General features: G+C 46.7%; 1 protein-coding gene across 1 annotated transcript in view; it reads right to left on the reverse strand.

Annotated features, from left to right (window-relative positions):
- Positions 1 to 13,870, reverse strand: part of ACACA (acetyl-CoA carboxylase alpha) — a 159,055-nt gene that overhangs the window by 49,786 nt on the left and 95,399 nt on the right. The window contains exon 45 of the mRNA XM_025210303.1: positions 413 to 556. Within this exon, the coding sequence (XP_025066088.1) occupies positions 413 to 556 (144 nt within the window). The remainder of the gene's footprint in view (positions 1 to 412; positions 557 to 13,870) is intronic.

Below are 13,870 nucleotides of genomic sequence, written 5' to 3' on the forward strand. Positions count from 1 at the left end.
TCTTTCCTGAAGAAAGGTGACCTGTGCGTTCCTCTTGCTGCCTGGCAACCACCCCATATATTAACTACTCCAAATGAGGGCTGGGGAAGAGGTCCTTTTAGGCTGAGTTCTGTAAAAGCCATCTTACTATGTCTGGAGGCTCCCCTGCTGCCCAGACTATTACAGCCCGGATGCCAGCAGGTGCATGTGAAGGTGTGTGGGGCAGAGTTCCTACGTAGCAATGCAGTTTCCTTTAACACCGAGTTATTTTTTTTAATATCGTCATAGTGCTTAAGAGCTTCCATCACAGATCAGGATTCCTCCGCACCCTTAGCACCGGACAAAGCCAACCCCTGCCTTAAAAAGCTCATAATTTAACTACAAGACAAAAAATGACAGGCAGGGGAGTGATGGCAATGACATCAGGGCTTACCTTTGGCATATAGGATAACCACAGCAGAATGGTGAAGACACCTTCAAAATCATCGCACACGGTGCTGTGTGTCACTCCATTGTTGTGCATGATCTGGATCCCACCCAGCTGGTTGTTTGAGGTGTACACCTCCCGTCCAAGCACCTGTCAAGAGAGGTCGGATCACGTGAAGCAACATAAGAAAGGCTCTGTTGGGTCTGGCTTGGGGAGATAGGCACATTCCAGTTCACCCTTCCAGTAAGTCGCTACCAACGCACCATGCAGCGATGAAGCCCAAAGCTCCTTGAGCAGCTTCAACGTCTGGATCCTCTCTACCCACCTCACTGTACTGTAGCAACAGTCACGATTATGTCAAGTTTCACAGGGGAGGAAACTGAGGTCCGGGGAGATGCAGTCACACAGCAGCAGAGCGGGGAACAGGACCATCTCTCCAGGGCCTGGAGCGTACGTTCAGCTCACTTGACCAGTGCCACTGCTGTGAAGGAGCGGTGCGGCAGAGGGACTTAGGCCTTGGAGGGGGGAAACCAAAGCCCTACACAAAGGCCAGAGTAACCCGCGTGGGCACAGACAAAGCCCCAGTGGCTCCTTGGAGAGGCCAGGAAGAATAAGCCTCTGACTGCTGGACTTTCAATTCTCTTGCCTGGCTCCAACTCTAATCTCAGCCCAGGCACTGCAGCTCTTTTCTCATTCTCCTGCTGTCTCTTTCCATTTGCCCTCTCACTGACTGATACACTGATCTCTCGGTCACTCGCTTTCTGCTCCACTGAGTCCATATTACTAATAACACCTCTGCCACGGCCAGTTTACCTCATGAAGGCAGGAGCACATCATTACAAAATAAACTCATAACTTTGACATTCTAGCAAATACATGCCGTTTGTTATTTTTATGGCTCGAGTCTTTCCAACAGACAGAGGGCATTACATACCTGCTTCGTTTGGATCTTAAAAAACCACATGCCCCACCACTTGCCCTCCCCCACCGGAAAGTAACCCACTTCAGCTAGCTTTCGGGGCCAGGGGTTACCCAGAGATCGCAGCAGGCAGGTCACAGGCAGCGCCGTCTCCAAGGCAGGCAGGTTCATGAATGCCGAACGCACGATGCTCTCAAATGAGCCCTTAGGGGATGTAACTCACCTCGTTGAGAGGGAGTTCAATGGAATTAGCAAGGGGGTTAATTATTTCAAAGTTCACTTGAAAATAAAATTAAAAAAAAAAAAAGCCTGATGTGAGAATCGGTCCATTATCTGGGAGCTGGGGTTTTCCTGTGTGCGACTCGAGCCAGCGTTAAATACTCTCAAGCCAGCAAAAAGGAGTGCAATGATGCACTCACAGGACTCAGCCTTGGTGCTGGGACTGAGAAGGGACCAGGCAACACGTGCATCTGCCAAAGATGTTGCTGGGCGTGAAATATGGTTGGATGCATCGGATCTCGTTTCTCGAGAGGGTCAGTGAACCAGGCTGGGGTCAGGCACAGCCTTGCACCCATGGCCAGATGCAAGCTCTCCTTCTTTTGGAGAGCCAGGGAGCTGACATCACAGGCGTGCAGGGATTGGCTAAACGATCACCTGACAGCTAGTAAACAGCGGGCAAAGACTTGGAGCAGCTGATGTGTGGTAGCTGATGCATGTCTACAATTACCCTGGGGTAAATAAAACGCAAACTGGGGCAAGTTAGCCCTAAATGAGCCAGGGTCTATCCCCTCCCTGCTGTTAACTCACTTAACCGTGATAGTCTGTCCATACCCTGGAGAGGGGTGTGACTGCAATATTGCACACAGGGAAACTGAGGCAGGAGGCTTGGATGCCTTGCCCAATATTTTAGGAGGCAGCAAAAAGCCAGGATTTGGAATCAGGAGTTCCTGTCTTTCTTTCAACTTCCAAACCCTTTTATTCCGAACCAAGAAAAACCTTATGCCGTGAGCAGACCTAATTGCCACAATCTGAAAAGCCAGCAGTGAAGATTTAGGTTGAGGGACAGTAAGAAACTGGCTTCCAGATGCAAGACACAAGCCCAGCTCCCTCTTTCCACATAGGAAAATAAAAATAAAGAGGATTTAAACTTCCCATCTGCAACCTAATGCAAGCATACACACATGCAAAATGGGCCAGTGTTGCTGCTTATCTAGAGACACTGTGGACAGCTCAGGTTTACCGCTGCTGACAGGCAATGAAAACAGCCTAATATACCGCCTGCTCTCGCTCTGAAATCCCTTTTTGGAGATCAAGATAAATATGCAGTTCCTTTTCCCCGAGTGCTCCAGACATTCGAGTGAAGTGGCACAACTTGGTGAGGCTCTGTGCAAGTAAAATCCCTGTGTAACACCAGGTGTGTGGGGCATTTATATGTTAGGAGAGGCATCATGATTCCAAAAAAACTGTTTAAAGCTGCACCGATGAATGCTAGCTCACAACGTGTGTGACCTATTGCCTGTGTGCAATGGGAGGGTTAGGCCAAAGTACGTGCAATCCTTAAAGCATGATTTAAATAAAGCAAGCATCCTTGGGACCCCAAGGACTACATGCTCAAGGGGTTTAAGGACCAAACTCCATGCTGCCAGCTAGAATGAGATCAGCTGGATTACCCTCTCCATCACATAAACCCCCATCGTTTGCACGTGCATCTCCCCCGTTTTGTTGGGAACTGGCCAGAGATCCTGCCAGCTCATCGTACACAGGTGGCTGCAGACTGGATTTCAGCAAGGGTGCCGGAGGTTAAATGGCACCGAGGGGCTAGCCAGCTTATAGACAATGATCATTTGGCTTGAGAAAAAATGAATGCAATAGCTCATCCATTCAGCCCCGCTAACCACCTCATCTCTGACCTGTGAGGACTACATTTTTAAAGGCTGACAAGTAATTCAATCTCCAATTAACAATTTTAAATGGTGCAATGCATATTGCTGTATAAATGTGTCTGCAAGAAAATGTCCAAGGCTGAAAGAGAATGAAATAGCGGGAAAATCATAGGAGTCGATGCTTATGCAATTAGGGTGTTCTTCAGTGGGACACACAGGCAGCAAAGACGTGTGTGTGTTTGGAAAATGCTGACAGGCAAGTTCGACTGACAGGTCTACAAACGGCCCGCAGTGAGACAGACTGGTTAGGAGTGAACTTTGGATCCCAAACTATTACACACCCACTCTAAGCAGCAAACACCCAACAGCCAGGCAGGTGTGTTCAGTAGCAGATCCTAGAGTCGGTGGTGAAAAACACCTTCAGCCTGAAATTCAGAGGCAAGGGAGACTCAGCCAGCCTCAGGAAAGGGGCAAGCAAGAGTCTTATGGATGAAATGAGTATAAACACGGTACTGCATGGATCAGTGCAACTTTACAGCATACTGGCTGCTCTAACTGCCCGTGTGCATACATGTGCGGTATCTTAGTCTTCAATTAAACTGTGGTAAGGTACCTAGCCTCAAAAATGTAGTGTTCTACATATCACAGCCTTTTGTGCACACGTAGTATCAGGTAACATTTACCTCATTGGTAACTACCAGGCAGCTCTTTCCTACTTTGACTGCATTGGCAAAATGGCCCATCCCAGCTCTGCTGATACTGGGGGAGGATTTGGAAAGGCACAAAGCAGAGTTGAGACTTTAACTGCCCTTTGCTCCCATGAAAATCCCCTTCAATACATCTGCAAGTGCATCATGTTCCCCATGCACATGAATAATTTTGTCAGCCCTCTAAATCTTCAAGATCTGTAGCCTTCCCTCCAGCTTATTTGCAACAATGGAGAAGCTGGTTAACTCGGGCAGTCTGCTAGAAAAGGAGGTTTCTTTGCAAACTTAGGTGGCCTGTATGTGCCGCTGAGATGAAAGATCAGAAAAACCAAAAGCAGGGGGCTAGAACAGGAACTTTAAATACTGTGCCTGGACTTGCTATTATGTTCCCAGCAGACGATGTTCATCTTCACTCACGTAAGATTTGAACACGGCGTTCTGTCCAAATAATGTTCACGGCAGTAAAGCATGGCTTACGCTGCGTGCCGGAAATGAGAAGAGGAGAAAGAAAAAGAACCAAACCATGGCCATTATAAATAGCCGGTTGCTTTAATAAACTGCAAGAAATCACCAAAATAGTGGTCTCATCAAAAATCGCATTGTAGAGACTTAAAGCCCAAGTGCTATTTTCTGCAGTTGACTCTCAACAAATCGTACAGCTTTCGTTGAGATCATTTTGCACTTCTAGCAGGCACATTAAGCTATTAGAGGATGGAACAGCGGCGACTCGCGACATGAGAACAGAGCTGGGTTCGGATGCCAATGAACGTTGGAATGACAAAGAGCCAAGAGCCGTGCCTCTAAACAGACCCGTTTCTTGGGTCTGGCAAGAACCCAGACACCCCTTCTCTGTCTGGAAACAGACTGCAGTTCTTGCATTTCTAATCTATGAATGTGTGCAGTTCCTGCACTTTTAATTTACGAGCGTTCGGTGGGGGACCTTTCTGACTTGGGAACATATTGGCTCGGTCTAATGCTTGGAGATTATTAAAGTCAGAGCTATACCCCACTATCAAGTCTACAGATCTTTTATTTAGAAGATATGGTGCTCTAAATGCACAAAGAGCTCCCTGTCACCTTCACATTAAAGCCCCTAGTGCCTGGTAAATGGAATTATATAGCTGTCATCTCCTTTCCCCAAAGTTTTAAGAGTACAATGGGCTCATTTTTTCACACTCCATCCCAGCTTCAGAACTAAGAGACCTACTTTGTATTGATTTAAAGTCTCTGAAATAAATAAACCTGCTTCACCAATGTGATTCACAAGAAATTCATGATACACTATTGCATGATATATTTCAAGCTCTGGCTCCAGCTCTTTTTCCTCTGGTGAGTGATGGGGGAGGTGGGAGCTGGGGCGGGGAGCCGCAAAGCTGACAGCCTGATGGTTATTGGAGATGGCTACTGACTGCAAATCCAGAAGCAAGCGTTGCCAGTGGAGTCTTTTTGGAGGGGGAGTTGGGTTGGGAGCAAATATACTTGGCTCTTGAGGGACACTAGGGAAGAGGCGGCCACAACCATTTTTAACAACACCTTTCTCTTGAGGAGCTCAAAGCACTGCCCCAGTACACATGAACCAAGATGTGGGTGCCCTATTACATAGGGAAGGATCACTCCCCTTACTGCACAGAGAGCAATGCCACATGGATGTGGGAGGGGATCATCTTCCAGAACCGCAAGGTTTGGGTAGGGGGGGAAATGTCAGTCCTCAATCAGGACAAAAACAATTCATCATTTTGAACATTTTGGTAAAGTGCAAATTAAACATTAAATCCGGCCGAGATGTTTTGTTTTGGTAACTTCAAAACAGTTTGAAATATTTCTTTACTTACAATAAATTACACTCTGAAAGGAAACACCTTTTGAACCAGAAAAGGGATTTTTTTCCTTTGCAATTTCAAAATTGTTCTGAGATGGGGAATTGCTGTAACTGGCTCCTTCCCCCAAACATTTTGTTTCAATGACCTCATACTTCCCAATGAAAAATGTTGTCAAAAAACTCCCGGCCAGCTCTAACTCCAAGAGGTAGGGGGGCGAGGTGTTCTGCCCAAGGTCCCGCAACAAGACAATGATAAATGAAAAATACTAAATACGCTCTACAGTCTTCAAGGGCCCATTGTTTTGGAAGGCCTCCACACTCAAAAAACTCTCACTGGTCTCTAATGGAGTTTCAGATCCCGGAGGCCAGTCCCATAAACCATATTAAGGGCTTGTCTTCACTACCCAGTTCACTCGGGGTGGACAGACATATATATACTGGGTTGCAGTTGGGAACGGAGAGCTGTGCTGGGGTATAAGTATCCCAGCACTAAACAGTGGGAAGCGAGTCATACGCTCTTTACGTTTAGCAGAACATGGCTACTCAGGGATGGAAGAGAACAGATGAAACCTAAACTGGTATAACTTACACCAGCGGGGTTTCACCCACCTCTGATTTTTACTGGGGCAATATTCCATTGGATTGGGCAACGTTACCCCTATTTGGTTATCTGAATCATTACCCACCGAAATGCAGCCACTACTGGGTGAAATGTAGAAACATTTTAACAATGCACCGTAATTCCACTAGAAGCTAGAGCAGAAAATTTTGGTGGGCTGAAAGTGGGCCAACCCATAAAAGTTAACACCTCTTTTCACAGCAATAAATAGCCACGGATACCCAACGCCAGTATCTATCCACACAGGGTTATATCACTAGAGCTTGGTATAAAAAAAAAAAAAAAAAAAAAAAAAAAAAAAGTGATGGATACTTGTGTGAGGGGGAGAAAAAAGTCAAACAAAAATCTATTAGACTTTCTTCCCTCAGCAAACATAAAGGGACTGATAATGGGATGTCTGGAATGTAAATCGTCTCTAATGGGAACAATATACAAATATAACCACTTAAAACAAGGCAATTAAAAATAAAATGTATTAATGGAGATTGGTGTTTGTTTATTTCTTTTTTTTAAAGCAATGGCATTTGCCTGAAGTCCAACGCATCCATCCTGCTGATGTGAATTCCTCTGCACTGAGCAAAAACCAAGCGAGCCAACTGCAGCATGTACTCGGCTCGCCGAAAAAAAAAAGTGCATCCATTGGCCCGTCCCTCAAGGGCACGGCTCTAAGAGAACAAGACATACTCTCTCCCTGCGCTGCGCAATTGCTGTTGGCACCCTTACCCGAGCTGTCATCTGCTTTTGGCTCCTAACCCACTTGGCTGGGGTGCAGAGCAACGATTGGCAAAGGCAGGGGAGTCAGTGCATTGGAAGATCCTGTACCTGTTCCAAGACGGCTGAGTGAACCGGCTTCCCCAGACCCCCAAGCAAATCACTGTGGCTCCCACACAGCATCCTCTGATGTAACCACCCAAGACACGGAGACCGCAGCCCCTCTTCCTCCCCACCGCAGATCCAAGAACAGGGTAACCTTGGTGAGATGCACAAGAGGAACCGACGAATGTTTAATGCTGCCGGAGTGTCGATTTCCGTTTGACATTTCTTAGGCCCTCGTTGATTAGCATTCTCCAACACACTGCACCCACACGTACCTTCCTAATAGTCTTGCTGCGCCACTACAGAAAGATTCATATCATGCATTAATAATTATAATGCTTCTTTGAATGACAGGGATGGCACTTGCTGTCCTAACTCACATGATTGCTCTCACATGATTGCTTTGATCTAATCCCAAATCTGGAGTCATCTTGAGCAGATACCAAGCCTTCGCTGGCGAGAGCAGAGGAAAGAGCTTTTCACATTTTCTGCGTTTTACTGGAGGAAAGGGGAATAAAAGAAGCGTATATCCCACAGGGATTTTACTTTATTTTTCACATTGTGAAGTTGGGGGGTAAACAGGGGTGCCCGCGAAGCCGACAGATGAAATGTGACACTCGGCACGCTGCCCTCCCTGCCCTGCTCCACAGCACAGCTCTGCCAATTAACCTCATTCCAACATGCTACGACCCCCATGTGGGTGCCCAAGTGGGTGCCTCCCATGAAATCCAGGCAGTCTACCTCTATTCTGCCCTCCAACCTGTCTGCCCAGTCTCAGGACCCCGCTCAGCAGAGACTAGCAATCACATCACACTGCGTCTGCTGAGATGACCAGCTACTGCATATGCCAACACCGCAGCTGCAGAAGACCTCAACTGCCGTGCCAAGATCCATGAGCTAGCTGGAAGTGACACATCCAGCCATGGCAGAACTGATCTGTGGGGGCTAATTTACTTGCGTCTGGCCTGTGCTGCTGTGGTCTGGCCGCTCCTAGCACTTGAGCTAGCTAATGTAAAGCTTGTGTGGGTACCCACATACTGTGCTGCAGGCCTTTTGGTGACTCTGGCACAGTCTTGCCTGCTTGCCTTGAGTTCTTTCAAACATTTTGCTCAGACCAACACAAATTACATCTCAAAGGCCTCTGTGAAAACAGCAATGCTGGTCTGATTTCCACCCAAGAAAGGCAGGACAGTATAGAGACGATCTTAAAATGCACGGATATTCCCTCATGGCTCTGTGTAAAGGGGTTGTTAGGGATTCTTTTTTTCTTTAATGCAGATTGTCAAACCGATCCTCACAGCAATTATGGCTTGTTGTATCAACAAGTCCTCAGGGACTCATTCATAGGCACATGATTGACATGTATACTACCCTATTATGACACAATATGGTACCTATCATGTTAATGACTTGACGCACAAACACTGTCTGCATTAATGAAAGCTGCATCTGGGAAAGGTCACTGGACATGTGCTGGCATTCGTTTGTTTTAAGTCTATTTCCAAGAGATCCATGCTTTGCAGGTTGCAAATGCAAATAGAAAACTTCCCATTGATCTTTTTCTGTTGGTCTCTCACGTACACAAAAGCAACTTTTGTACTTGTGTTGATGATCATCATCCATCCAAAACAAAACCGCACACAGAGAAACTCCCTTTCTAATCTGTTAGAGTAACTGTGGGACACTGCCAACTTTAAAATGCAGCATGCAGAGATCTTTAAAAATAAGGTTGTGCCCAGATCCAACCCTTATAGTCCACGTTCAGCCTCAGAATGTGTTTTCCCAGGCAAGGACTGAGTCTCGTGTAAAACATTCATGTAAATATACAAAATATTGCCTGGATTGGAGATGTAACAGAGCTGGCAGGGAGTCCTCTCCTGCAGATCTAAAATGATTCTTCTAATCCGCTGCAGGGATAGACTTGAGCTGCTAGCTCCTAGTCTTCCCAGGGATAAACTTGAGCTGCTAAAATAATATCCATTCATTTTTAGCCACATCAAACCCATGCTACAGACAAAAGCAGGCCTCTCCATCAGAGGGCACTGTCACCCGTACACATTCTCCTGATAATCCCGATCTCCTAGCCAGATGATAACAAAGCTGCCAACAGCTGTACCAATTTCTTGTTCTACCCAGAAAGAGCTCCTGACATGTAGTTGATGCCAGCTATCTGTAGGTATCCCATGCTGCTAAAAAATAAAACAACTAAGTGTGTGCTGCTCCCAGTAACATTAGGGAGATTTATGTGTGTATGTCCAGAAATGAATGGCTATTTTATGAAGCTAGTATCCAACACAGGAACGGATATTTGAATCCCAGACTTGCTAGAAGCTAACTGTGGTTGAGTTTTTTATTTCCCCTATATCTATATCATAATTTAAGGACTAACCTAAACTTTATTGAAAGCACATAAATTAACCGACAGAAGAAGAGGCCATTCTTTCTATCTCTCTCATCTCTGGGATGTGATCGGAATTTCCTTCAGGTTCAACAATTCATATTTATTTCTATTTTGAGGCGAATCCAGGGAATAGCTTATGACCAGCCCAACACAGGCAGATGTTGGCAAGGAGTGCTTACGCTGCTATGTCCACCCCACGCAGAGACCAGCAATTCTCCCATCCTCCTGTTATTTCCATTCTGGGGCTTTGAAGCGGAAGCTCACACTAGGGCTAAAAGAGACCGAGCTTTTGTCGTGCGCGCACACAGTCCATTTCAGCACATATGAAGAGTTGTGGGAGAGAAAGCACCTTGTTTTCCAAGGCTTGGCCACTTTGTTTTATGTGGGAGAAGTATCATCTGCCTTCAAAATGTAAGAGGATGGTTTTTCCATAGAAAACAGTTCTGTGGTTTCTTGTTGGATCAGGTGAGGGAGTCAGGGACCCTACGATCCACTAGGTCTGGTACAAAGCACACAACACAAAACAGCGGGGAGACTTAAAAAATGAAGGATGGACCTTTGGGAGCAGGGATGTGTTTTCATCCATTTCTGTCCTAGAACTTCAGGATATTTTTAAGGGAGCATATATTGTCATCCCACCTTTCTGGCCTGGGATGCTCCAAAGGTGGAAAGGCAGCAACTTAGGAAGTCTGGACCAAAAAGAGTAAGCGGCTACAGGACAGTGCCTCATTTTATGGGAGCACAAAGCACCCTACATTTTATCAGTGACTGACTACACCAAGATGCGTGTCACCTCTTTACCAGGGTGACACCGATAAGAAGGTGTCACCGGTAAAGATGGGTGTCACCTCTCTACCAGGGACACCTGCCCACTAAGCTGCCAGCCCCACAATGATTGCGAGAAGACTGAGTTGGGTGACAGCATTAGCTTTCAGAAGACCATCTGCCCTGAGACCCTGATGATACACCCCGATCTCCCAAGGGTCTCGCAGACAGCAGCAGCAGGGCCAGATCCACAGGTGAGGCAAGCTGTGCAGCTGCTATCACAACCAAAGCGCACAGACATGATGGCCTCTGCAGTGCTACAGTCCTGTGCGCTGTGCAGGCCTATCCTTCGGCAAAAGCTTAGGGAGGTTCAAAACCAGATTACGGCAAAAACCTACCGTTCCATTCTTTTTTTATTCTCATCTAATGACAGGGATGCAAACCCCTCCTGCTGCAGGGTGGAAGTCAGCCTCTGAGAGGAGTCAGTCAAAACCTTACTGTGCAAACAGGCTCTTCCATTATAATCCACCATGGGATTTCTTGCACTTCTGTAGACATGCGTAGCATTGGGTCTGGTTAAAAACAGGATTCTGATCCAGGTGGCCGACAGCTGCTGGTGCTCCCACTTTGGAGATGGGACAAGGCAACACACCCATACATGCTCCTGCCTTTCATTCCCTGCTCCATTCTCCCTTTAATGCTAACATCCCTCACCCCATAGCATTTGCATGCTAAAATGAACATTTTTAGAAGGGACTGGCTGGTTTGGAAGCCTCAACTTGAGCTCCTATAAAGGGAGGCTGCTTTTTGGCGTTCCCCTCGCTGCAAGAACTGGGCTCTTCCCCTAGTCTCTCCAGTCAGACCCAAGACAAACAGAGCCTGCTCGAATCACTACCCACTTCTGAAAGTCTTGGCCCCATTCTGATGACATAGTCTGGTCTCTGCTTCCACAACACCCTGAAATATATGCCCGCATATAAAGTCTAGCTGATAAAAACTGTTTGCTTAAGTGAACAACATTGTCTCAGAGCTATAATTTCCTTTATAAAGGCACCAAAAATGCAAGCTAATTAAAAGCAAATCAACTAAGGAGCGGCAACCATGATGTGTGCCCCGAAATGGAGCATAGCTCTCAAGCCTTGAACCGTGTGCTCAATACATCAAACCGGGAGTGCAAGGCTCTTCAGGCCTACTTCTATTAAAAAGGGAACCCAAGGAAATGTTCATGTTACTGCATTCCTCCGCTATGATAGGCAGCACGCCATCTATCTCATTTGAAATCGCGCCACGTTAAGCCAGTGATGGGGAAAGGGAGTTGTGGGGGGAGGGGTTGGTGGGGAGGAAGGGAAAGTTAAAAAAAAAATAAAAAATCTCTGCCTCAGCAAAAGTTTTCATTAAAATTTTAGACAAATGATCTCTGTGTCCTTCTCCCATGCTGCCTGGGGCTCCATGCTATTTCTATGCAAATAACAACCTCGTGGTTTATATCTTATTATTTCCACCGGAGCTGCAACGACATGACCCGAGACGTGTGTGAGGTAGACAGAAAAAGAGAGAGAGAGGGAGAGGGAGAGAAAGAAAGAGAGAGAGAGATGGAGAGGCTGCTCGCTGAAGTGTGAAAAAATATTGTCAGGAGTGAGCGGCAAGAACAAAAAAAAATTGCAGGGATAACGTGTTTATTTCAGCCCCTCTCCCCATGTGAACCGGCACCTTTTAAAATTCATTGGGCATCAGGCGATCATGCACAATCCATCTGCTTTCACTTTATCATTTGCATTTCATGCCTCCTGGCTTTTGATGTGCTGATACTTTGATGCAGTCAGGAGACGCGCATTATCATTATTTCAATTTTCAGGGGGGTCAACGGGCTCGGCGCACCCGCACACGCACGCTCACGAGAGAGGAATAAAATGTCATTTGCAGCCCCCCCACCCCACCCCCTGCTGAAGCTCACTGGTGAAGACAAAAGGGGGCACAGGCAAAACACAGCCCTTGTCGCCTCCCATTTTCCCCACTTTCTCCCATCACACCTCCTCTACACATGCCAGGCTGGACTGTAAATGAAGACGGCTTCATCATGAAGAGGGTGAAAAATAAGGGTAAACTTTGGTCCAGTTTCCTTGTCACACCTGATAGGTGAAGGAGTTCGTAGGAACCTTAATGAATCTGCATGAAATCAAGTGCCTTACGGTGGTATAGCTCTATTTAAAGAGTACTGGCACGGACGTAGCAAAGCAGCCAGCACGTGACTAGGTAACCTCCAGAACTGATCATTCCCTTCAGCTAAAAATGATATTGTCCTTGAGCCCATCATTTAAGCTATAGGCTCCTGCCTGCTTTTGGCACTAGATGCTTCCCTTGGCACCCAGCCCCTGGGGCTAGCTCTACATAATCATAATGGACAAGACTAGCTGTTTTTCCTCCCTAACTGAGAAAGAGCTGGTGTTTTGGAATGAGTCTCAAATGAAACTTCCCGGAAACAAAATACCCAGTTCGCATCCAAAGAAGTCTTGACAGGAGCTCCCAAAAGGAATCGCACTGGTTTTGTTCTAGCCATGCCATATGGGCAGCCTCAGTGAGCTTGGCTAACTTATCTCTGAATGGCAAAAGTAAAACAGAGACCGGCAGCCTTTCCATGAACATGGAGAAGAACAGCAAGGATGCAGCACGGCCTGAAGTTGCCTCCCCACTGCTAAAGGGGAACAGCCTGCTCCATCAGTCCCTGGCTAAAGGGCTCAGACTGCCAGCCAGAGGAAAAGTCAAAGAAAGCATCTCTCCAGAATTCATGGGCATGCTGGTTTGCTTCTTTGCGGGTAAGTGGGAGACCAAGGATAAACCTGGAAGAACCGCTGCACTGGTGGGCCTGTGCATCCAGTCTTTGACTCCTAGCATCCATCCACTGCATCTGTCTTTGACTCCAAGCTCCTGTTTAAAACCCCAGGTGGAATGAGGTTGATGATGTAGACTGAACCCCCAGGTGACATTTACCCCATTGCGTGTTGCACAGACACCTCTTTCTCTTCAGAAGGCCCATGGAGGGAATTGCAGAGGGGAGAATCAGACCCACATGGACCTGCACAGAATTCAGTGCTTAGGAGTGTTCAAGATCCACTATCTTGCACCTGTTCTACACAAAGCTGAGTGGGCCCAAGCAGGTAGGCACTAAGATGCAAAACATGCTGGTGCCACGGTGACAGTAGGCCTACAAGAAACCAGGTAGAATAAAGACAACGAGGAGGACTAAGCAAACTGGCAATGCCATTCATGGAAGCATGAAGAACATGAGCCTGCACCAATCGCTGAGCCAGAACTAGGCTGTGCACACCCCTTCGGTGAGCACAGAACTCACACCTTTAAAAAGAAAGGTCTTGAAATGCCTCCCTTTTGCATACGCTCGCATATGCATGTGGCGCACGTGCATGTGTGTGTAACAGACTTAACTCAAGTGTGAGCATCCCAGAGTTGAAAGGATCAGTGCCTTGTTCTTTGCAGAGCCCTCTTTATTCAGTGCAACAATGCAATGAAAGACTCTTTC

The sequence above is a fragment of the Alligator sinensis genome, unplaced genomic scaffold, assembly GCF_000455745.1.
Source record: "Alligator sinensis unplaced genomic scaffold, ASM45574v1 scaffold118_1, whole genome shotgun sequence".
Lineage (NCBI taxonomy): Eukaryota > Metazoa > Chordata > Crocodylia > Alligatoridae > Alligator > Alligator sinensis.